The sequence below is a fragment of the Bolinopsis microptera genome, chromosome 1 (assembly GCF_026151205.1).
Source record: "Bolinopsis microptera isolate Bmic1 chromosome 1, MBARI_Bmic_1.0, whole genome shotgun sequence".
Lineage (NCBI taxonomy): Eukaryota > Metazoa > Ctenophora > Tentaculata > Lobata > Bolinopsidae > Bolinopsis > Bolinopsis microptera.
This window is the reverse complement of record NC_087072.1, coordinates 24,166,378-24,190,544: the sequence shown is the minus strand read 5'-3', so window position 1 is coordinate 24,190,544 and position 24,167 is coordinate 24,166,378. Positions and strand designations below refer to the sequence as shown.

General features: G+C 38.5%; 4 protein-coding genes across 4 annotated transcripts; all 4 read right to left on the bottom strand.

Moving 5' to 3' along the window:
* Positions 1-7,902: 7,902 nt before the first annotated feature.
* LOC134812494 (PRKR-interacting protein 1 homolog) lies at positions 7,903-8,903 on the bottom strand. The gene is made up of 3 exons (XM_063819959.1): positions 8,708-8,903; positions 8,491-8,585; positions 7,903-8,298 (listed from the first exon to the last, which is right to left on the bottom strand). Exons 1-3 carry the CDS (start codon positions 8,888-8,890, stop codon positions 7,914-7,916), a joined length of 663 nt encoding a protein of 220 aa, XP_063676029.1. The 5' UTR covers positions 8,891-8,903; the 3' UTR covers positions 7,903-7,913.
* A 432-nt stretch (positions 8,904-9,335) lies between these two features.
* Positions 9,336-11,185, bottom strand: LOC134812491 (tRNA-dihydrouridine(16/17) synthase [NAD(P)(+)]-like). The gene is made up of 4 exons (XM_063819947.1): positions 10,443-11,185; positions 10,180-10,298; positions 9,829-10,053; positions 9,336-9,710 (listed from the first exon to the last, which is right to left on the bottom strand). The coding sequence occupies exons 1-4, from the start codon at positions 11,167-11,169 to the stop codon at positions 9,378-9,380; spliced, it is 1,404 nt and encodes a 467-aa protein (XP_063676017.1). The 5' UTR covers positions 11,170-11,185; the 3' UTR covers positions 9,336-9,377.
* Positions 11,186-11,336: 151 nt separating this feature from the next.
* LOC134812482 (bromodomain-containing protein 4-like) lies at positions 11,337-17,086 on the bottom strand. The gene is made up of 3 exons (XM_063819935.1): positions 16,970-17,086; positions 16,097-16,227; positions 11,337-15,873 (listed from the first exon to the last, which is right to left on the bottom strand). The coding sequence occupies exons 1-3, from the start codon at positions 17,078-17,080 to the stop codon at positions 11,748-11,750; spliced, it is 4,368 nt and encodes a 1,455-aa protein (XP_063676005.1). The 5' UTR covers positions 17,081-17,086; the 3' UTR covers positions 11,337-11,747.
* A 152-nt stretch (positions 17,087-17,238) lies between these two features.
* LOC134812500 (arginine/serine-rich protein 1-like) lies at positions 17,239-20,074 on the bottom strand. The gene is made up of 3 exons (XM_063819971.1): positions 19,951-20,074; positions 19,654-19,784; positions 17,239-18,979 (listed from the first exon to the last, which is right to left on the bottom strand). Exons 1-3 carry the CDS (start codon positions 20,071-20,073, stop codon positions 18,232-18,234), a joined length of 1,002 nt encoding a protein of 333 aa, XP_063676041.1. The 5' UTR covers position 20,074; the 3' UTR covers positions 17,239-18,231.
* Between the last annotated feature and the right edge of the window lie 4,093 nt (positions 20,075-24,167).

Genomic DNA, 24,167 nt, shown 5'->3' with positions numbered 1-24,167 from the left:
GGTTTTCTCTCTATCCTACTCCAAGAAGCTCAGTTGTGTACAGTAGTTCGAACATACAGCGTATCATATTGTTTCGCACGGATCTATCTAAATATCCTATTGTTTTCAGACAATAGTATCGTACTCAAACAATTGACGCGTACTACTCCTTCATAAAGATATTTACTACTGAATCCGACATAATCACAGCCTCCTCTGATAGATACTCATTTGTTCTGCTTGCATTCGTTTGTATCACAGTTCATCTGCTTGTTCACTGTTTTAAGAACAGTTCAGCACTCAGCGGTTAACAAGGAATTTACCATTCCTAACATGCTATTCCGACTGCTATCCCTCCTCAGCCTCTCCCTGCTGGGTCTAGCGGTTATTGATAACAGAAAACCTGATGCCAATTACGTGATCCCGATCAGCAAGGACCAGAGTGCGGAAGTGTACTGTGTTTCATACTTTGCTAAGACGATAATTCAGGAAGTGATCAAACCAAATGTAACGAAGCTGAATTGTCAGAAATGCGAGTTGAGTCACGTGAGGTACAGGTGCTGCAGGGTCATCAGGTGGGAGGACATAGAGGAACCCCTCACCCTCCGCTGTACTTCTGTGGGGGACAAGGCCGATAAGAATATTCCCCGGATCGACGTGTCCGTTGTTCGGAAGAGCAGTAAGAAAGAGGGTAAAGAATTGGCCGATACCGAGGATTCGACAAGGATCACTGCCGAGAGCTCGACAGTGTACTACTGCCACGACCGCTCTGATGTCACAGAACTCACAGCTGGGTCTCACATTGGACTCGGTTGGAAGAGCCAAAGCATCACCTACAACCCGGAGCTGCCAACAGATGCCACCCCTGAGTCATCGTATACTGAGCGGGCTAAGCAGTACGACCAAGTGATCGACAGCAACGATAACGCCCGGAACAAGGAGGCCCAGTTCCGACAGCTTTACAAGCACGAGAAGTTTGAGAATCTGTGGACCTCGGAGGATAAGAAGGTGGAACTGATGGCACACAAAACCAAGTTCGAGTGTAACGAAACAGAGTACTACTTGGAGAGGGGATCACAGTGTTTGACTCCCTCGAAAAGGGCTGTGTTCATTATGACTAACTGCAGTCTTGTCGCACAAATCTTCATTGTGATAGGGGTGATCGCGCTCCTCGTCCTATCCTATATCGTGTTCAATCTTCTGGTGTGGCTTTGGAACTATGTTATGCACAAGTCTCGTAGAAACGATGACGATATGGCTATTCTCATGTGACAATCTTGGGATGATATACAATGACACGTGCTCGTATGTTCGTCTGTGGGATGAGCCGAGACAATGTAAGAAACTGCTTGGACACTTTCAGTAAAGCAGACGGTTCGGGTTACTAAAGTTGCAGAGAGCCAGCCCTCACGTGTGATTTGAACATTCAAAGGTATTGTGACATGGAATTCAAACATTCTTTTTATTGATGCGTGCAGGCTGCATGATGCAGCAGCTTATTGCCCAGAAGCACTTGGTATACACAGACTATCATAATACGATAATATGGTGTAATCGCACAAGCTCGCCAAAATGTGGGAAGTTTGGTTTTACAACGATCAACTATGTTAATCCTGACCTGTCTATTGTAATGTCTATTGGGATTAGCCATGGACAAAAATACTGGCTAGAAACTAGACTGCAGTAAAATTAGAGGCAAAAAAGTGGCTTGGCTTTTGGAGCGATGCTATAAAAAAGTAAAGAAAAATCATGGCGATCACAATATTTTGACTTGCTCATAATCTAGCAGTCTGCCCGGTAAAATTGATATATTTACTGAAACTTGTATTGTAGAACAACACGATTTTAATATTTTGCTGTAAAAATATCAACTTGTGTATCACTGGACTCTAAAACATTGAAGTGACAACCTAGACAACTATCCTGTCAGGATCTATTGATATAAAATATTTCTCTAAAGTTTTGACACATATTTGAATGTACAGAATCTATCGAAGAGACTATGATATGTAACTATTAGTGTAGTTAGTGAATTAGAAGCTTCCGACGCTTCATACAGATTGGCGTGATAACATGTTTTCCTGTGATAGTTTTTTTAAACAACGCAATTTTGCATAATAAAATAATGAGAGAAGTATAGTTAATATTATCATAAAATCAACAGATTATTATCCGTTATACTTATATTTAATATCGTTTATGCCAATGTCTTTAAAATTACGGACCCTAAACGGGTCTTTGAAAAACTACGACCCCTTTGAAATCGAATTTCTGTTATCATGCAGTGCACATTGTCTGCCAACAAAATGTATTCGGGATAAAACTGAATTAGGGGTCGTTCACATATTACATCAGCCGAGGGGGAATCGGGAGGGGGCCGGGGAATTCCAAATGATTACGCTAGTGTAATTTTGACACAATTATAGCTATGTGTAATCACGGAGGGGGGGAGGGTAAATTTTTCCAAGAATTGATTACGTAATATATGTGAACGACCCTTTGGCTTTATTTGTAAATGGTACAACAAAGAACAAGACATGTTGATTCTTTGTTGTAACAATTATAGCCGCAGCAATCTTTACAATTCATGTTTAACTTTAGGGATAAAATAAATCAAAGGCAGAAATTTAAAAAAAATGTAAATTCTAATTTGTTTGTTCTTTCTATTAGTATTAGGGGTTGTAGTTGTACACATATTACGGAATCACTTTTTGATCCATTTTAACCCCTCCCTCTGGCCCTCCGTAATCAGTTTTACACATAGCTATTGTGTACAACTTACACTAGCGTGATCATTTAGAAACCCCCGGCCCTCCCCCTCGGCTGATTACGTAATATGTGAACGACCCTTGACCTACTCATGACTCATCATGTCATACTCATGACTCATCATGTCTGGTCTTATTCTAAGTTCCCATTCTTCCAGAAATTTACTGATATTTATTGTCTATCCAGCTCCAGATAATGCAGTCTCCGAGAGACTGTAATCTGGAGCTGAGTGAGATTTAGACAGAAGTTGAACTGTATTAGATAGGGATCGACGATATAAATGGAGGCGGAGTTAGGAGTGGGGGATCAAGTACAGTCACATATTTTAGTGGACGCAAAATTAAGCAGAGGAAGATACTGTATTATGACAGCGCCCGAGATACATGATAATATTTAGATCTCGTTAATTAATAATTTAGAAAAAAATAAGTTTTAATCAAGAAATCACTGTCGCGTTCTCAAGAGGCCTTAATAATCTGGCCTGGCCCATCTCCAGACGTGTCGATTATTGGGTCCTTATAAATATAATATTAATATTAATAATTCTAGTTCTCTACTAGTACTACTAGTACTACTAGAATTAGTAAAGTTCCTTTCTTCAGTACCTAATACGGTGTACATTTTTTATATATTAGAACCTGTCAGAATCACTCATATTTCTTGGTTTGGCTGCACCCCCCCCCCCCCCCCCCCCCCACCGCAATGGGCTCTTACCTTCTTACTAATTCGCTCTAACCCGATCCCTAAACAATTCGTGTTTTACTAGCTTGTCACGTGAAAAAACAGTTTTTGCCCATATCTCTCCAGGGAAGCATTTTTACTACACCGATACGTCTTGGGGGGTGATTCGGAATCAGCGTCCAAAAATACACCAAATTAGAATATTTCCATACCCTCAGGGCCTTTTCACAAAAATTAAAAAAAAATTTGGACGAGCGATTTCGTGGGAGCGCCCGTTACGTGGCCCGCAATGACATCATTATATTGCTCGCCCTGAGAGCTTCTGCTTTGCAAGGATTACCAACAACCATTACTAAGTTTTCCGGGAAGCAGTGCTGAGTGTATTACAAACAAGTGATTGTTCGGATCAACTGAGTCTGAAGTGCTCGAAGTGTTTCCTTAATACCTCAGCTTCGTTCTAATTGTGATTGTCAATGTCACTAACTGCAGTTACCCTCAGCAGCAGCAGAGAGAGGACCAGTGCCGCCCGGTAATATTTCCTGTCTCACCATTGAAACTGGTAAGTGGAACGTGAAAAAGCCTGAGAGTCGAAATTTCTCGGCAAATCAGGGGCCTTTGCTGAGAATTGCTTTTGAAACCAGGATATGCCGATTACGTGGATCGGTCTGAGAACTAGCCGGAGGTTTTATTTTGTGCTACTGTTAATGAACTCCCTTATCATTCGTTGGGAGTTCCAGTACTCTAGCTGACCGCCCTCTCAACCTCACTGTGTCTGCTAACGTTTCAAGCTATCAGTATCAGGCAAAGTTCAGCATAACATTATCTTTCTTGTGTCCGTGAACAAATATTTCGTCCTTGGTGGATGAGAGAAGCGCCGCCTTATTTATATTATCTTATTTAATGTTTTCTGCTCTGGTATTAAATGAATTCAAGTTTGACTTAGCACGCTACTATTGACCGTGTGCAGGTTACTATAAATATCTCCGGGATTTCGACGCGGGATCATATTATCACTCAGCCCGGCCCGCTGTTAGATAAACATCTCAAGGTGATATCATCCCGCCCCGGAAATTTGTATAAACCCGGCCCGCTTTTTAGTCGTAACTGATGTTTATCATTCAATTCTCCGACTTACAATAATCAATGATACTGCTGATTAGAACTCGATAATAGTAGAAGTAGAACAGTTAGACGCGCGATCACGTGGGCGCGTCACGTGCGTACCACGTGCCACCAATAGCATACGCCGAGTCTATACCACGTGACACGAAAGCGCACCACGTGATATGAAACATCGTAACCGTCCACTTCTTTTACACGCAAATTCCTGGGAACGTTGCCAAAGCAGCTAATTCTTGGAATTTCTCCAACGCGTGGCGTGAGAAGTTGGCGACTAGCCAGCTACCCTTGTCCGTGCCCTAAAAATAGTATTGTTTTGCTTGCTCTCCTTCCAGCTCTTGTTCCTGCTAACGTTCAAGCTATTGCTCCACTATGACAGATCGGTTTGACATTCAGATTGATGAACTGCTTTCCAATCGTGTTCCGGACAGTACAGTTAGGGTCAACAACTGGGCTCTAAACAAATTTAATTCTTGGCTTCAGTCATCCAGATTTTTACTACTGTTCTAGTACGTTATCGTATCACTTGTTATCACCATCACAAATAGAAATGAAAATATTACTAAAATCAGACCCGTATTCCGAAATAAAAACTATTTTATCACTCTCTTCTAAAGTATAAATCCCTTGTCGAAATCGCCGGAGATAATTATAATCCATAAACACTTCACGCTCAGGGCTAAATAAATGTAATCCCTCAGCTGGCGCTTCGGGATTACATATTAACACAAAACTCGTGCGCTGCGCGCACTCGTATGTGTTTATCAGATCATCCCGCTAGCGCGGGATGATCTGTTATATAAACCCTTTGCGTGGCGGGTTTATGTTATTTTAACTTTAAATACACATATTACCGATTTCCGATAACAAGTCACCTGGTCACGGGTCACGACAAACTTTGACTTTCGTCGATCTTATCGCTCTATTTTAACACGTACAACTACAAGTACAATATATATGAATAAATTCCAATAAATTATATAGTTCTCAGTTTGCTTGCGCCAGTAAATCATGGAGTTGGATCACATGAACAGGCCAGGAAATGGCATGACAATTTCCGGCCTCCGAGTAACTACCAACCTCACGGCTCACGTCCTGCATCCAATATAATCCCATGTGTGAATATGTGGCCTATGGCTATGGGCTATTGTGATATTCTTATTCTTATTCATATTGTTATATCACATCCTGATATATACCGGATAACGGCTATGGGCTAAGGTCTCTGAAAGTCTGAAGGCGAATAGATTTTCTGTATATTTATTATTTTCATGATTCAGTTCATTATATTATTCAAATGTGTTCATTTTACAACCGTCCCAGAAGAAGTAAAGTATGTCTCTCTGGAAGTCCGTCTGTTATCTCCTCCTTGTTATCTCCTCCCTTTGCATCGCTGTTACCTTAGCTGCGCCTGATCCCGTGAGTTCACTAGAAATTAGCCATTGTGTTCAGTTTGTTGCTATTATATTTATATAATCCAAATTTAGTTTATAATCAAGTTATAAAGAGGATTAAACATTCCTCTTTTCAGAGATGTGTGCACTTATGTGAAAACGAAGAGGGGGACATGAAGAAATGTTTGAGTAACTGCAAACGGTTCTTTGGATAGAAAAAATTGTGATATCATCAGGCTGTCGGATATCAAATTCAAACAGTTGCTGGGCGATCATGAATCTTGAATGCTATTTCGTTAATTCATTTTGGGGCCAGATTTTACGCAAACTTTTATTATAGATCTGCTTATATTATATTAACTTCAACGAATGATTCTAGTTCTACTTGCATAATTTGATATTTTGTTTTATTTCTAGAAATTTTCAATTTTACAAGAGACGATCGTTACCTTCATTATTATTAATAAACTGAATCTTAAATTTACTCACTTTTCTTAACGGGTGATACTCGTAAAGTATTTGTTCCAACTCGCGAGGAGTCCAACTCCAAACTCGGCGCGCGTCCTGGTAGGTTATAATTAATAATTATATAATTATATAATTAATAATTATATAATTAATAATTATAAATAAATTATAAACCTACAACACTTTTCCAATATTATATGTATTATCATTGTCTCACGTCGTGACCCTCATCGCGGGCCTACAACGTGAGGCGATATTATTATTATCAACTACCAAACAAATATTTATAATACCTTAGTAATTAGTTGCTAGTGAATGTCTCTCGATGAAAATTTAAAATGGTTAATTCATTCTTTAGGATGATTGTATATTCATAGTAGGCGGAACCAAGGTTATACTATAAGTATAGTATAGGCACCATTCACATATCTCACATTACGTTTAAAAGTCATGATATGTGAACTTGTAACCCCGTGGCCGTACATCAGCAAGTTTACACACGGCTATAGCTTAGGAATTATACCATCATCAGTTCTTCTCAACTTCTGTCCCCTGGATACCGATTATGTAAATGATCAAACCCTTAGCTGTTAGTGTTAGCTGAGAATAATACGAAGTTAATTGGCTCAGGTTTTTAAAAAGTTGTAATATTTATCGTTTATATAAACTTGTAGTTGTAACAGCAATGGTGACACTTTATAGTAAAACTAGAATAGGACGACAGCTGATAGGAAAAGGGAAGCGTCCTATCTGTAGTTTGCATCATCTCCTATGGTACAAATTGACGACTTGCGCTCCCTATATTTCAAAATGCTCAACAATATTAAAGTATTAAGTATATTATGTTCGAACGTGAATCCTATGATTTGAAATTCACGGCACGCTTCTTATACTCAAATATGGCAGTGTAAGATTACTTGGTAGGTAGTTCATATTTTTGTCACTAACATAGTAACATGTAACACATCGCTGCTATGCCGGCAGCTGTATTATACATATTATATTATATACTATATAGTATATATATATATATTATGTTATATATGCTTAGTGCTTGTATTATATAACAAAACCTTATTACGAGAGGTAAATGGGAAAATGCGATACAAATTAGTTATATTAGGCTTGTCGCATGGCCCTATTATATTCTACAGTGTTGGAGCAAAGCAAGATATTAAACTAAATAGGTTACATAACTATACTAGACTGTCATGATACAAGATAAAGATACATATTTCAACAAATTTGATTATCTCGCCCACCTGGGTTATACAAGGTATATCGCGCGTCGTACGGTGCGACCAGCCAAATGGTCGCGCGCGGTCATTGTGCTTCTCAGCTGATGAAAATTCATGCTTTTTATAAACTTTGCGCAAAGCGCGTTCCAAGATATGACATATCACGGTTAGACTGGCGAGTGAAGATTGGGCCAATATGACAGTCTCGAGGTACATAATGTCTATTATAATAATCAACAATCAAAGTCTTGATATGTGTAAAAGCTTAACTATTTGAATCACCATTGACACTGACTGCGGATTCAATCGTTTTAGTTCCATCTTCGATATCATCTGACAACGATTCTTTGTTTTCATCACAATCATGATTAATTTCATCAGTTTTATTACTATCCCTCACAGGTTGGCTCTCATTTTCATTAGCAGTCTCTTCCTCTAAATCTGATTCTTCACTAATCTCAACAGTTTCCTGTTTTGGTTTTTTCTTGTTAGCTTTTTGCTTCTGCCTTTTAAGACGTTTCTTCGCTGTCTTTGCATCCTCCTTTTCGCGATTTTCATCTACCCTTTTATTGAATTCTTTTTGCACGTCTGATTCTTCTTTATTCTTTGTAAGGAACTCTTCTCGTTGCATTGTTCTTTTTCTTATGGCCCTGAATAAAACGATGTTAGTTATTGAAAACTTATCTGCAGATAGGGTTTCACATAGGGCCTCACAATATGTATGTAGTGTCAAATTAGATCACAGTAAATAAGATTGGCATCAACGCAACTTAGTACTTATCATACATTTCTACATACATACAATTATGATGTGTAGCTCATATGAATATACATGTAACTACCTGTATACATGAAATTCTCCACTTCCAGCACCAGCACTACTTCCCATCACATTCCTTACGAACTCTCTGGGATCTGACGGCTTCCACTCCTTCGGCTGAAATCAAAATCTTTAAAATTTAAGTCAATGGCACACGAAAATTATATTTACCAACACCGATACCTTAACAGTAACTTCAAAAGGACAACCAGTTTATTGTTATAATCATGTAGTCTAACCCGTTCAGGAAGGTTTATAGGCTTATCAATTCTAGCCATGAGGTTGTCAAGTTTTCTCCTCTGTTTATCAACAAGATTTGTCGTCACCACTGGTTTCTCTTTATCCTTGTCATAGCGTTTTGCTGTGTCTTTTATAGGTTGGTACGATTTTCCACCGACTCGAATTTCTTTATTAGACGACATACCTTGTAAATACTTGATAATTTGGTCGTATTTGGGAGTGAGAAATTAGACGAATTATCTGTTCATGATACTAGAGATCACAGTAACACAGTAAACAGTAAACAACTACTAAAGAACTAATGGCCTGTTCTTACAGCATGATGTGAAGTTAATATTCAGAAATATACTGTAGTCCCCTACCAATTACCAATATTATCATTATCTAGAGTAACATTTAATTTGGATTATGTTACAACTTCAATACAACAATAAACAATACATGGTTTATCGGTTAAAAATAAAGTTTAAATCATAAAATGAGGAAGGGAATTCGGTTAATACACAGTTCGAAAGGATAGTACTCTCATAATCCTATAAATAGATCAAATTATCAGAATTAGTAGCATGTATTTACAGGTATTGCTCAAGGAAGACATACACGATTTAGAACTTTCAATAAATACCCCTATTTCAATAGCATAAATCATACGTTTCGATCTACACAATATTACACAGTTGCAATTGGATCCCCTTTCTCAGTTTTGTCCTTACTTTTTGTTCCATACATCCTTTCATATCGGGCTTTAGCCCATACATTATGGTGCTCGCAATCCACGATCAATTCAACTGTTTTAGAAAGGCAACATCGTTTACACATTTTGTGAACACATTTTTCTGACCCAGGATTCTGCTCGCAACTCGTGCAACTTGCAAACTTTCGCTTTTTGGCGGGCTTTAGCAACGCTTTTTGGAAGAGAGCAGCTTTGCGAAGTCTCTTCTGTTCTTTGCGTGCTTTCCTCTCTTCTTGTAGTACCGCCTCCATATCTGTCTCTACTTCTTTCTGCGGAGGATTAACAATCAATTATATTCTAGACTACAATAAAGAAGTAAAAAAAGAATTAAAGGTAAAAAGTAGCAGCGCTCCAAAGATAAAACCCGGTAAATTAATACACACTTACCGCATCACCAGTAAGAGCTTCCAGTCGTGTAGATCTAAAATAGGGCTGACAAACCCAATGAGGAAGGTGCTTAAAATTCGCGCAAGTTTCCACCCTTTGAACTTGAATATCCGGAATTTCCTTTTTAGAATCTGCTATAAGTTCGGCCTTTATAATTTGTTGAGCGTCAACTACATCCTGTACCTTGTGCACCTTTGCCATTAGATCTCGTAGATGATGCTTTATCTGCGATTGGAAAATTATTGTAACGACAAAACTGAAATTGAACAACATAATTATTATTAAGATCTTTAAACTTAACTATTTGAGGGACACTGGAATCTAAAGTCGGCTTCAGATCGAACAAAAAACCTGGAATGAGATGTTGTAGAGTTTGAAGACGTGACCTTTGACATGCTGAAAACCAGTCTCGTGTTTCTGAGCTATCTCCAAATATCTATCAACCATCTCCCATACTGGCGGGTTTTTACCTGGATTATATCTGATTTTAGACATAAACCACCAATTTGATCACTGGACAAACAAGACAAACAATCTACATACAATATAGATAAATTCAATGAATCAAGATGTAAAAAGTATCATTTGATTGTAAACATCAAAACTGCAGTAACCAGTAAAAAGAGCAGGGTTGTAGAGGTTCGTCTCAGCGGTCATCACACCATCAACTCCAGTAGCTGCAATACATCTCTCTATATCCTCAAAATACAAGATATTACCATTAGCAAACATGGGAATCTTGATAGCCTGCCTAACAGCTCTAATGTGTTCCCAATCAGCAATACCAGTGTGCGGTCCCTTCATCTCCCTCGTCCTCCCATGAATGGTCAGTAATTGACAACCAGCCTTCTCCATCATTTTAGCATACGCAATAGTTCTCTCCACTTCCTTGAAAACTCTTATCTTGCAAGTCACTGGGACGGACAGCTCCTTGTGGAGAAGAGATACGATGCTTGATATCAGGTCCCACTCGTCCTGCAGAAATGCACCATAGTGGCCGCGTCTAGCAATACCTTGGGGACATCCCAGATTGAGATCCACCGCATCACAATGATCCTCGACATACTTTGCAGCTTTCAATACAGTCTGAGGGTCGTTTCCACAGAACTGAACGATAAGAGGTCTATCCTCGGGAGTGGTGTGGAAGTTGTCCTTACGGTATGTAGCGCTGTCAGCAAAGTGTGGTGAGTGAAACATGGGGGTGTAACAAAGTTGCGCGCCGTTCTCACGCGACAACTGTCGCCAAGCTAGCTCACTCATGTCGACCATAGGGGCCACGACATAGCGGGGCGAACCAAGCACTTCTCTGTAAAAATCATATCCTTCCAACTTGGTCTTCATTCCTTCTTAAATAAGATATTAGTTAAAGATAATGATTTGTGTGCATTATTCACCAATCATTCACCATCGTCATCAAATAAGACTGAATAGCATAGGTTTATTTGCTAATTATTGATAAATTTGCTTTTTATTAAAATCGCACTAGAGGAAAAAATAAAGCACCGCCGTGAAATATTTATGAGAAATATACCTATTACAAAAAACATTTTAAGGGACAAGTAACTGACCTGATAATATCAATATCAAACATAAATCAATCATAAAATCCATGCAAACAGTTGTTCGTCTGAACGCAATTTTCTCAGGAATCAAAATCCCAGATTGGCATAGCAAATCAATAAGAAAATATGTTTAAATAACAAAAGCCACTCTTCATGGGATATCTGATTTGACATACAAATTTCTGCAATAAAATGAGAATGCCGCAATGGCTGTAATGCCATACATTGCAAGATTTAAATGTTCCTTTACACCATCTGAAAAAAAAACTCTTCATGCCAGGCTGACTAATTTCAAATAAATCATAGTCGGTAAAAAAACGACAACACCCTAGTCGTCATGATGCAAATTCCTAACTACTACAAATTCAGTCGCTTGATAGTTTTCCTTGTCCTCCCGGAGCGACGTGAACTGTCCACCTCCTCAAATGAATTATCTGAAAGTTTCTCATCATCATCAACGTTATACGTCTTGACAGCTTTTCTTGTCTTTTTCGATCGAGTTGATCGTGGTTTATCTGAAATTTCTGACTTACTGGAATCTGTCGATGCTTCTCTTGATCGAAGATTTGCTCGCGTGCTAGCTCTCCCTTTTTTCTTGCCACTTTTCTCTGGTTTTTCAGAGTCACACGCATTCCAATGTGTTTTACCTAGTTTGATGATACATTTAGGGACTATTTCTTTATCAGGAGAAGTGCTAGCTTTGTGAAGAGGAGGCGGTGCTGATGCAGCAGTTGTTAGCGGTTCGGAGATGTATGATCCACCGCTGAGCGGTTTTATCCTCAGTTTGGGCAGACCTTCTTCCACTGAGGATTCTTCTGTTTTTGATGATTTTGCCGGTGGAGGGTTTGATTCAGTAGACGCGTTGTTTGATTCAAGAGACGCGATATAATCATTCAAGAATCGTTTTCTTTTACCGATCAAAGACACAGCAGAAACATCTGGTTCAACAGTTGATGCTGATTGCTGGGAACTAGACCCAGATTCTGGGGCAGCAACCTCTTTTAAATTATCTTTCTGTTGACTTTCCTTCAGTTGTTGCTCTTTTGCGTTTTCTTGTTCGCTGATGTGCTGTTGTAGGACTTCTTTGAAGCGCATCTTTCTAGAAAATCTCATGTTATCATCTGGATTTGGTTTCACAGCTTCAACTACTGGTGGAGCTGTTGTTTTCTCTGAGTCTTCTTTCTCGGAGGCAGCAGAAGAATCAGGTTTACTATCTGATACTTCGGTTACTTGGTCTGGCTTGGCAAAATCAATCTTCATGTCTGGTTGAAAGAATCTTGCTTTAAAAAGATCCCGTTTACTTCGAATCGGGAAGTTTTCGTCGGGAACAAAAGCTTTGGGTTCTGGAGGCTGTGGCGTGAGTTCTTTAGATATAGGCTCTGGTAAGGGGTGGGGATCAGTTTGTTGAACATCTGAAGCTTCATTCTCTTCATTAATTATTTCGTCATCGTTAACAGTGTCTGCTACAGCAGGATCTGGCATTGGAGATTTGGCCTTCTCCTGGATAACTTCCATCACTGTTGAAATCTGAGCCGCGACAGGCTCATCAGTATCAGATAATATCTCACCTTCTTCTGCGTCTGAAGAGTCATGCGGTTTACTAATTTTGTCTTTTTTAGGTGTGGTAAACAGAACAATTGGTTTAGTGGGCGACGCTTTTCTAACGTCCTCGACAATATTACTGATTTTACCACTAGCACCATTTAGAGATGGAGGGGTAGGGTGAGGAGGAGGATGAGAAGGAAGAGGAGGAGTGATGGGTGCTTTTAAAGGAGGGGAAATGGGGCCCCGAGGTGAACCCAATGTTGTCTGATGAGCAATGGCCTGTTGCAAGGTAAGAGGACTTTGAGGACTTCGAGCAATAGGTTGAGTTGATGTCGCCGCAAAAGACACTGGCGAGGATTGTTGTAATGACGGAGGGATCGCCATAGATTGTGGCATTGGTAGGGAGGGTAGTTTAGGTAAAGATGGAGGCAATGATGAACTGTTCTGCATAAAAGGAGGTGCCGGTGGTGGTGGAGGAGGTAAAGGCGGTGAACACGGAACTGGGAAGTCTTGATTATCATGTCTGATCAGCGATTCTTCTTTAGCTTCAGGTTCATTATCATCTGACTCAGTTGGCCGGAATTCAATTGACTGATTTTTCTCATGGAAAGAAACAGGAGTGATAGATTCACGGCCTGTATTCAAATCGGCTCCACGTTTAAAATCCTCGATGTCCTCGGGACTAGTAGGTTCTACAAGCGGATCAACGGATTCCCTCACATCGGCAACATGATAAAAAGCTTTGCGTTTGAAGTCATTTGCTTCTTCGTCACTCTTTTCAGCTGATCCCTCATCAGCCACAGCGAAAGTTTCCCTAAGAATTGAACAATATTTTGGTTTTGGTAATATTGATTCGATTAATGCTCGCCTGCTACTATCATTCACCATAGTGTCTCTTACTTGCATTTCAAACTCAGTCAAGTCCTCCTGAATTTCACTAACAATAGGTTTCAATGGTGATCTTGGAAGAGACTTACTGGGACTAGAGAGCTTTACTGGTGACCTGGCCTGATTATCCATATTATTTTCTGACACTACACCAGTGGATTCTTCTTTTGAGGGTGCCTCGTCCCTGTCAGATGAAGCGGGAGACGGATCTTCAGGGGTTCTTGGAATGTTAGAAATAGCTCTTTCCAGTAAATCGTCAAGATGATTTCGCGAACTGGAGGGCTCTTCATCTGGTAAGGGAACAATGGGAGGGCTTGGGTATTTTTCAGGAGTGTGGCATTTCTCAGGCATGGGTGGGTGGGGATTTTCTAATGGGGATCTCACAGGAGATGGCATCTTTGGTGGTTTGAGTTTAACATCCCCTGGACTGTACCGGTCCGAACTCTCGTAAGGTCTATCTAAATGTGATCTTCGCTCTCTTATGTCCACACTCGAACTGTACGCGTCCTCTTTCATCCTGTCTCTGTACAACAGTTCTCTATCTCTTGTCTTCATGAGCTCGTGCTCATGATATTTTGAAGGAACGTAGGGCGGTTCCTTGAACTTTGTTGAGTCTGAACCAGTGGACTGCCTGATTTTTGAGATTTCATAAGCGGGATCTCTCATCTTGTAGGGATCATGGATCGACTCACGACCTTTTGAAGCTTCATACAGAGCATCTCTCATTTTGTATGGATCATGAGTTGACTCACGACCTTTTGAAGCTTCATAGAGGGCATCTCTCATTTTGTAAGGATCATGAGTTGACTCACGACCTTTCGAAGCCTCATACAAGGCATGATCTCGACTCTTCGATCGATCTGAGGACTTATAGTGGGGATCGTCGTGTCTTCTCTTATCGTAATACTCTTTGTCGTAATATTCCCGTCGAGATGAATCTGGATACTTGTGTGACCCGGTTGCATGTGACCCATACGGTAAATGACCATACTTGGAGCTGTATCCATATTTCTGATACCATTCCTCCTCTCGTTTCCTCCTGTCCCTAGAACTCTCTTTGGAGCTGCTTCGACTTGTACTGGACCTGGAAATTGAAAGGTAGTACTCAGGAGATTTGAACATTCTGTCCATGCTGTGGCCATAGTCCCGTACACTGTATTCCTTGTAGCGCTCTGCATACTTGCTTGGACTCAGACTTCTCTCCTTGTGTTTGGAACTAGATGATCGCTCCCTATATTCCTCGCCATGTTTTCTAGAACTGGACTTGTAAGAGCTAGATCCCCCACTAGACCTCTTGTAGTCTGGTGGATATTCTAACCTGGAGTGATCCCCAGGATACTTGTACTCCCGAGTTGCTTCCTCTGTGTACTTGCTTTTCTCATAGTCATCCTCTTCCTTGATGTAGTGGCTGAACTGTTTCTCCTCTTTCTCGAAGTTGTAAATCTCTTTAGCCACATCCTGTTTTGACATGATAACAATAGTTTCTGCAGGAGGATGTTTTGGGGAATGTGACATTTCTCTCGCAGAGTCAGTGTCATGATAAGTAGGATAGCTCGGAGTAGGCTCCTTTTCCATCGGCTGAGGACTGACCTGTTGAGCTGCGAAATCTGAGGACTGCACATTAGCTAACAGATCAGTTATGTTCATGGAGTGAGAGGCAGCGTTGTTGTGAGAAGGTCCGCTCAGCACATCATTGTGGAACACAGACTCTTGGATCAGGAGGGCAGTGTCAGTTCCAGAGATGGTGGGGAGTGGTCCTGCAGTGGGTCTGGTACTCGCTGCTACAGGGGCTGGTGGAGGTGGAGGGGGAGGAGGTGGCGGTATGTCCGCTGTCGAGGGATATTCTGTTGCTTCAGTGACAGGAGCATTATCTACTTCCTGACCTTCCTGTACTGGATTCTCTGCTTGTTCTAGTTTCTTAGCTTCTGCCTCAGCTTTTTCTTCCTCTTCAAACTGGCCAGTGACGTCGTTTATTTCTGTAGCGAATAACTCCTTGTTATTTCGGAGACTGAACTGGATGGACGAGTCAGCAGCGGCCAGCAAATCTTTTCTGAAAATTTTTGAGGGTTACAAATAAAAGATTTAATCAAATGATCTGAATGAACAACTAAAGTAACCTCACATTCATTGGATCAGTAACACGGAATTTTCTAATTTAACGAAAAGTTTGAACATCTTTTGTAACAAAGTTTGAAAAAATAAAACAACTATAGAACAAGAATCTTAATTAAACAAGAAAATTAATTAAACAAGAAAATTAATTAAACAAGAACCTCTTTGAGAGGAGCGTCCTTATCTCAAGCCGAAGTTGGTTCTTGGTTAGAGGGCATGATGCCTTTCTGTTGTTCACAACTCGCAGTCTAACCAACTCTTCCACCTCTTTCCTTGCTTTTACAAACGATACCTGGAACACCAAATCTTCAGATCTTAATAATTGATATTCATGGTTAACGTTAGTCATACAGTTACTGAATAATTAATGCTCAATTATATAATATGATATACTATTAAATAATATTTCAATTAATATAAGGAACATTTCAACATTTTCCAGTATGATCGGGGGGGGGGGGGGGGGGGGATCAGGTACCAAGTGCCGGACATCACGTCGACTAAGTGTAGTTTTGGATATTTTTCACTAGACCCACCCACCCCCTTTGCGGTACTAACTGTTTTTTTTGGATAATACGTAAGACACCCACCCCTTTTGCCGCCTTTTGCGGTACTAACTGTCGAAAAATAACTGTTTTTTGGTATATAATAAGATACCCACCCAGAAATTGCTTTTTTTTAAAGAGCTCATTTAAACTTAAAGGAAGACTTTTAAAAATTTAAAAAATAAAAAAAAAAACCCAAAAAAAAACTTAAAAAAACCTCAAAACCCATTCCCAAAATTGAAATTTGAGGTAAAATGGGTTTTTTTGGGGTTAGACACCCCCTTTAGTACCATGTACTAACTGTTTTTCTGGACAATGGGCAGTAGACCCACCAGTTAGTACCATGTACTAACTGTGTTGTTAGAAGAAAAAATGACCCACCCACCAACGTCATGTCCGGTACTAAGTGTATGATCCCCCCCGGTATGATAGGAACCATACTTAAAGAAATTATTAAAAAACCCAAGAAACCATTTATTATCAACTTACATGTTGTTCTATTTCACTTGCACATTTCTTTCTGAATTCGTCAAACTTTCCATTCGTTTTCAAGAAATTAACAACTTTGTTCGCAAAGTCTTCCAGGTTTTCTGTATCCATGACATCAATACTATGAACAATCAATAACTTAGATAATATTACTCATTACAACTTTACTTCAGTCTTTGTATGTACCATAATATTGTAATGATTACTGTTAATTTTACATTTTGCAAAAATGCAAAATGTAAATTTCCAGACAAGTAAAACAATGTTTTATGTAGACTGTAGCCTTACACTGTTAATGTTATTGAATAGGATGTAGTCTTGCGTATCATTTCTCAATTTGAAGAGCAAAATTGATGATATTTGATCTGCAAACGACAGTAAAACATTGTATAAAATTTACTATTTGATTGGTCGAAACATAAATAAAAAACAGCATCAATTTTGGGTAAAACCAGACACTGTATGAGCTTTGATCTTTAAGCAACTTTCTGAAAACAAAAATCAATAAGCCCAATAAGCATTGCAGATAAATTCGATGCAACCAATAACATAATTATTAAAAATATTATCTTGCTTTGAAGATAACAATTGAATACTATTAAAAGATGAAATGAAGTTCACGGTAAAACCTTGATTTTAAATACCGCCCCCGGTTTTGTGCAGTCATTCCCTTTTCCCAAACTGTATTTTCATTCCTAGATCAACTTGATATAAATAATGCTTAGTTCAACTGATTTAATCTAATGCAGTAATTTGGCTGAATATGGATAAAATCATATCCAAGTCCAAAGTGAAAAGACTATAAATCAAATACACATTTGGTGACTAATCGATACAAAATTGATTAAAAAATGTTTGTTTTAATTCATAGAAAACAAAATTATAATAAAAAACACCAAAAGTTTGATGATAACCAAACAATTAAAAATTGTATCATGTTAACTTACCTTAGCTAACGAAATAAAATCACTACAGTTCAGATTTAATTTAAAATCCTGTGTAAGAGTTATAACTTCTACGTTTAATCTCTTTTAGGAAAATCATGGTTTTAACTGAGAAATTCATGACAATTCATTGGGTATGGATGTTTGTCCCTGATTTCCTTTACGCAGAATACCTTAGTACAGAAAATTAATAAATCAATTAATTAATATACATATAATTAGTAAGCTCATCAAATTAAGAAACTGTGAGAGGGGGGTTTCTTAATTTTCTGATCTTTTAATTTTTTGTACCAAGGTAAGTTTTTGAAATGGAATTGTTTAATTAGCTTTAGTTTTGTAAAACTCATCTCTTTCCTTGTTTGAAACATCATCCACTACATTTTGATAGGATTTGTAAAGGTCGTCATATTTAGAATGGTACTCCGAACTGACTTGTCTGAGATAGTTATCTTGCTTCTTCTTTACCTTTCCTGATCTATGTTTGGATGTTTCTCTTTCGTAGCTTCTCCTTTTGGATGGAGAACGAGAACGAGATCTTCCTCTTCTGCTGCTCCTTGATTCTTTGTGTCTTGACGACCGACTTCTTCGACGATGTTTTTCATTACTGTATTTTTGATCATGATGATATTTGTCATGATGGCGTGCATGCTTTTCAGGGTAATATTTGTCATGATAGTATTCATCATGACGATGTCGTTTTGATTTCCTAGATGAGCTGGTCTTGCTACGATGAAAGTTATCCAGGTCTAAATAATCTTCAGATTTAGATGGGTCAGTTTTTGAAGGAGAACAATGTAATATGTTTGAAGGATTAAGTTTTAAATGATTTTCGCCATTTACACTAGGCTGCTGCTTATCATCTGAGATGGTGAGGTGTTGCATATCATTAACATTATCACTGTCTTTTTTATCCTTCAGTACTTTTATATCTTCAGCATCTTCCAACGAGGTCAGCTCATTTATACTATCTTGTAAATTCAAAACTGGGTGCGAGTTCTGAAGTAGTGCAAGGGAGTCTTTGTATGTTCTTCTCAAAATTGAATCGGATTGGCTCAGTACGTGTATCCTGAAAGTATAATATTTTCAGAGATCTTTCGAGCAAGGGCATTGCACTATAGTGGGTACCTATGTAATTCACGATCTCTTGGATATGATTAAGTTAAGTTGAGTAAAAAATACAATGTTCAAACGTATAGGTTGCTTTTAAGACACCCATATTACTATCACAGTGGCTATGTTACCAAGCAGTTACCCAATATTAAATGGGAGAGAAAGTTAGGGAACTGCTCTGCAGTGTGCATGACCATAAAGACAGCGTCACCCCAAATTCAACTACAGTCATACAGTACCCCTCTAAATAAAAACACCACGGTTATGGCAGGACATGCTGCATTTCAGTTTAATACATGGTGTTCTCTGACAAACTTATCTAATGCATATCTGATTGATCTTTAATGTGCGCCATACAGAATATTTAACTGACAGTTGGCATCTTTGAGAAAGGTTACGGTAACGAGTTAGTATAACCAATTTGGATGAAGGGGTTAGGGCGAAGGCTGGGTTGGAGCAGAAGCATAAGGTGGAAGGTTTTGACATTTAAAATACAAAACCTACACACAGCACATACATGCATTATGCATGCAGTACTAGTAGGTACATTATTATTTAATGATGGTATATTAGGAATCATTTTGTGCCTGATTCAACACAACATCGTCTTTAAACTCACTTTATACTTACCGCTTTGTCAGCATGTATCTGATTTCACCGTTAAGTTCGGGTTCAGACAGTGGATTCTCCAACTTCAAGTTGTCAGTTTTGTACATGGCTGACAAGTCTTCAACATCAGCCAATAAACTTTTCATCTTATCCTGGAGCAATTTTAAAATCAGTTTTAACTGTCATACCAGGTTACTTTAAATAATTTAAAGTAGACATTTGAATTATAAATGATGTATTCCTTGGTACTTTGAAAAGGAAGAGTTTTTCTAAAATGACCAGTTAAATTGTGTACGAGAAGATATATAGCAAACTTACATTTCGATTAATTGCACTAGACCAAAGATCAAGATGTTCATCTAAAAACCCACTTTCTTGAATTGTGTGAATAGTTTCTCTCACAATATGTAGAAAGGCAACTACTTTCTCAGGAGGTTCCATAAAGCCTAGGAAGTGAGAATAAAGTAAAATTATAAATTATTTGGTGATCCCATTTATATAATCAGGCTGTACCCTAAACATTAGAACAGTGATCTTACACGAATTCTATCAGGAAAAGAGTGAGATTTGACCTATTGAGAACAACAGTCATTGCTCTTAGAAGGGAAAGAGGATTGAAAAGTAGTATTTCTGTGAAAATAGCAGATTTAGATAGACTTAGACTTAAGAGCCCCAGTGGAATAAATTTTAAATATGACTAGGAATCCATTTTGGGAAGAAAAAAAGGCTATATATTTTTCGGCCGCTTTGCGGCCGACTTGTCACTGGTCAGCTCTTCTCCCAGGTCAAGATTAGTTTGAAATGCTTAGCGTATCTATTAGAATAATTACCGGATGAATATGCAATTGCAAATTTTGAAATTAAATAAAAAATTTCTGAGAATTCTTTAATTTATTTGAAACGCAAGGTAATTTTTTTAAAAGAAGTATACAGCCTAGCCCACAGACATTTCTTTATTATTCTTCATACTAACTCGGAAGATCGAGTTCTAAGATCTGACTCTCATCAACATGATGAACGATTCGCTACTTTGAAAGTGGCTTCGACCTTGTGTCGATATTTATGGCCTGACTTTGGATCTGAAGCTTGCTTCTGCCAGGTTAGAAACAATATTGGACAATAAACAATGATAAACTTCGGACTTAAAGCGGGATAGGGATGTATAATGGAGGGGGTTGTCTGCACTGTACTCTAGATGATCTAGGATGTGAAACTTGCTTAAGCCTAGAACACACGAGTTCCCCTGATATAGTAGCAATGGCTAGATTCACTTCCTTCCCACTTGCACTGTTGTTGACTTGTAGCTACAATATTAAATTGATTCGTGGAAATCGGTCTCGGATGTGAAGCTTCCTTAAGCGCCAAACCCTGAGAATACTGTATTACTCGAACTTCGAGAATTTTCTAAATGAATCTAGACTAAAGGAGCCAACTTGAATCCATAAAATTTTGAATGCTACATTTTAAAATACCGCTCTATATTTACACCGTTCACCAGTTAATATGGCTGGGAGGATTGGGAGGATTCATATTAGATTGTCGATTGTTTAAGATTAACTTGATATTTTAGCGTATCAGAGCTGAAATTTTGCATGACTATTTCAAATGACTATTTTACATGACTATTTTTTCATATTCCGGGATGTTGAGGAAGGAGGAATGGATAGCTCGCGTTTTCTGCGCGTTTTTTGGTGTCTGAATGCGCAAAAAATAGTCAAGCAATCTTATAGGTAAGAAATAGTCATGGAATCTAGGAATGCGCTCGATTCGAACTTCGAGTCGATAAAATGATGTAACATCGCGTTAGCCCTGAGAGCGACCAATTTTGATTTAATTTTAAATTAATGCGAATATTTTTTCCACAAGAATCTTTTTTTACCGGTTATCAACAAAGTTTGACTAGGTGTTAAATTCCTGGACGCCTGACTATTTGCCACTGGGTTAAGAGCCTATACATTAGATTTTCAATGGGCTGCATTTATTACAAAGGCCAAGGGGGTTTCACATTCTATTCAAATTTTCAAAATTAAACTTTTTTGCCGTTCTATTCAATTTATTTGAGAAGATTTGATTCAAACAATTACACAGATAAATGCAGCAATGGCTACTGTCTGGCTGAAAGGTTAGACACCCTCAAAATTAGAATCCAATTAATAAATTAAAACAAAAACATTATTCAACTCAATATAATATACAGTACAGTAATTATCTGGTATAAAAATTTAATATGAAATTAAAGAAGCTCTAGAAATCTTGGTATAAAGCTAAAAAAATCTTGGTATAAATGTATAAATCTCTGGATAAATTCTTCAAAATATACAAATACTGGTCATTTAATATTTAAGGCCATTGAAAATAGAGATTGCACAAAGTAACTGGACACTTTTCAGCAGTCCAGACCTTTACGGTACCTGATGAACACCCCCTGAGCATTCTAGAGTGTTTATCTGGTTCAGGTCCAAGTCCAGATCACAAATTGCAGTAACCACTGATGAATATATAATACATATAGATATCACCGCAGCCTTGAGGGCAGTACTAAATATTGCATGCGCGTGCGCGTGCAATATTTTATATCTCCACGAGGGCGCCACCCCGAGGCGGAGATATTTTCGTATAGCACGGAGGGCCCAACGGGCCCGAGTGCTATACGATAGTTCCGCCCTCATGGCGAGGAATGATATCGTGTATATCCATGAGCGGGCGCTTTACAGTTTTCAACAATCATAGCAAATAGAAGTAAAAGATTTCGAACTAAAGCTGCAAATTTAATAGAAAATCATGGTGTAAGATGCAGAACAGGGCAACATTACTGATTATATAACACACACAATAGAAGAATTGAAATCCATTGTACTATAATAGTATTACACACCAACTATATTGATGAACAGGCAACGGGATGTTAATCATTAACATAGATTAAAAATTGTGTATCTCAATCAATCCATACTACGAGTAACACAGAATTCCTGTTACCATGACAACACATCAGATGTACATCGAGAGTTAATCAATACACAGTGTGTAGGGCAGGTCAAACAATAAATTCAGCTTAAACTATTAAAAAGAGTGCTCGCCATAACTTTAACAACTGTGTAACTATAAACTGAATGCCATCTGCAGTTACCAAGAGAGCTCAAGATAACGAAGCACGAAGGGACATTGAATATATATATTATATATATTTTACGTTGAGTAAAAGATCAAATTCATAACATCAATATTAGTGGTAAACGGTATAGTTTCAAAACAAAAAACATGGCAAAATTTCTTTCGGGAACACAATAGAATTACAGGTAAAATTCCGGCTTAAAATTTCAAGAATTATTACTTGAAATAGCTTGAGTAATTATGGAAATGGAAATCAGTTGAAATAAACAATGGAGCGTGTATGGTGTATACTGTATAAACATCAACTCTAGACTTAAAGTCGCCACTAATTGTTGCAACCATGGTAACACGTCACGTGTTCAATGTCAGCCAATCATATTGCACTGAGTGGTATAGGGACTGAGGCCGATAAGTGATATGGTGCATTCCTTGAGCCGTGGGAACCATTAAGATGTAGTGTCAGTGACATAAATATGGTATACGTGTCTTGTAATAGTTAAACTTTAAAGTTTAATAGTTTAGGCCCCAAAAATTTGTTTGAAAGTGAAAGTGCTCCAGGCTGTATTGTTACTTGTCACGTTAAATGTTGTCTGCTCGCGTGCTGTATTTTAAGCGGGCTGGACGCGCACTGTGTCTTGTAACATCGGGCTGCGAGAGGTCAGAAGACAAAATATAGCCCACTGCTGGATATATAATAATACACGTTTTCAGCAAATCAAATTGCAGTTCGGCTCTGACATTTAAGGACACACATCACAGTACCCTTGACCATTTTTAAGGCTGGTCTTCTCAGCTATTATATGCTTTAAGAATTTAGATGCCTCCAAAGCCATTCCTCCCGTCGTACTTGAAACACGTGGGGTGAAGGTAGCTTTTTCGACATTCAGGAGTCTTCCATTATGTATTTGTGTTTTTTGTTCTTCTTGTGTGCTAGGTACCTGATACATCTGTGGGATACTCTTGTCACTGTTGGCCAGACTTAAGGGTAAATTACCCTTACATCTTTGAATGACCAGTGATACAAAGGCCAAAATCTTTCGCCAGCTATCCACCTTGAAGCTGCATTTTATATCCTTGAACTACACAATATAAACTAAAGCATGTTTTAGTGTAGACTTTTTGTCACAACAAGACTGCAACCTATAGTTAATAGTAACAATTATAAATCGAACCCCTAATGTCTGCTAAAAATGTTTCTTCTAGTCCTAATCTGAGCCTTGTCTCTATAAACTTAACTGAACTAGCGTTTCGGTGTGTGCAAAAGCTTCCAGGCACGCGCATTACTTGCCCTGTTAGTTACCTGTCTTTCTTAAACCAAACTAGCATGCACAGTCAAGGACAAAAAGTCATACACCAAATGGGCATTATATTTTATGAATTGTTTTACATCTTTTTATTCTGTAAAAATGTGCTAAAATTAA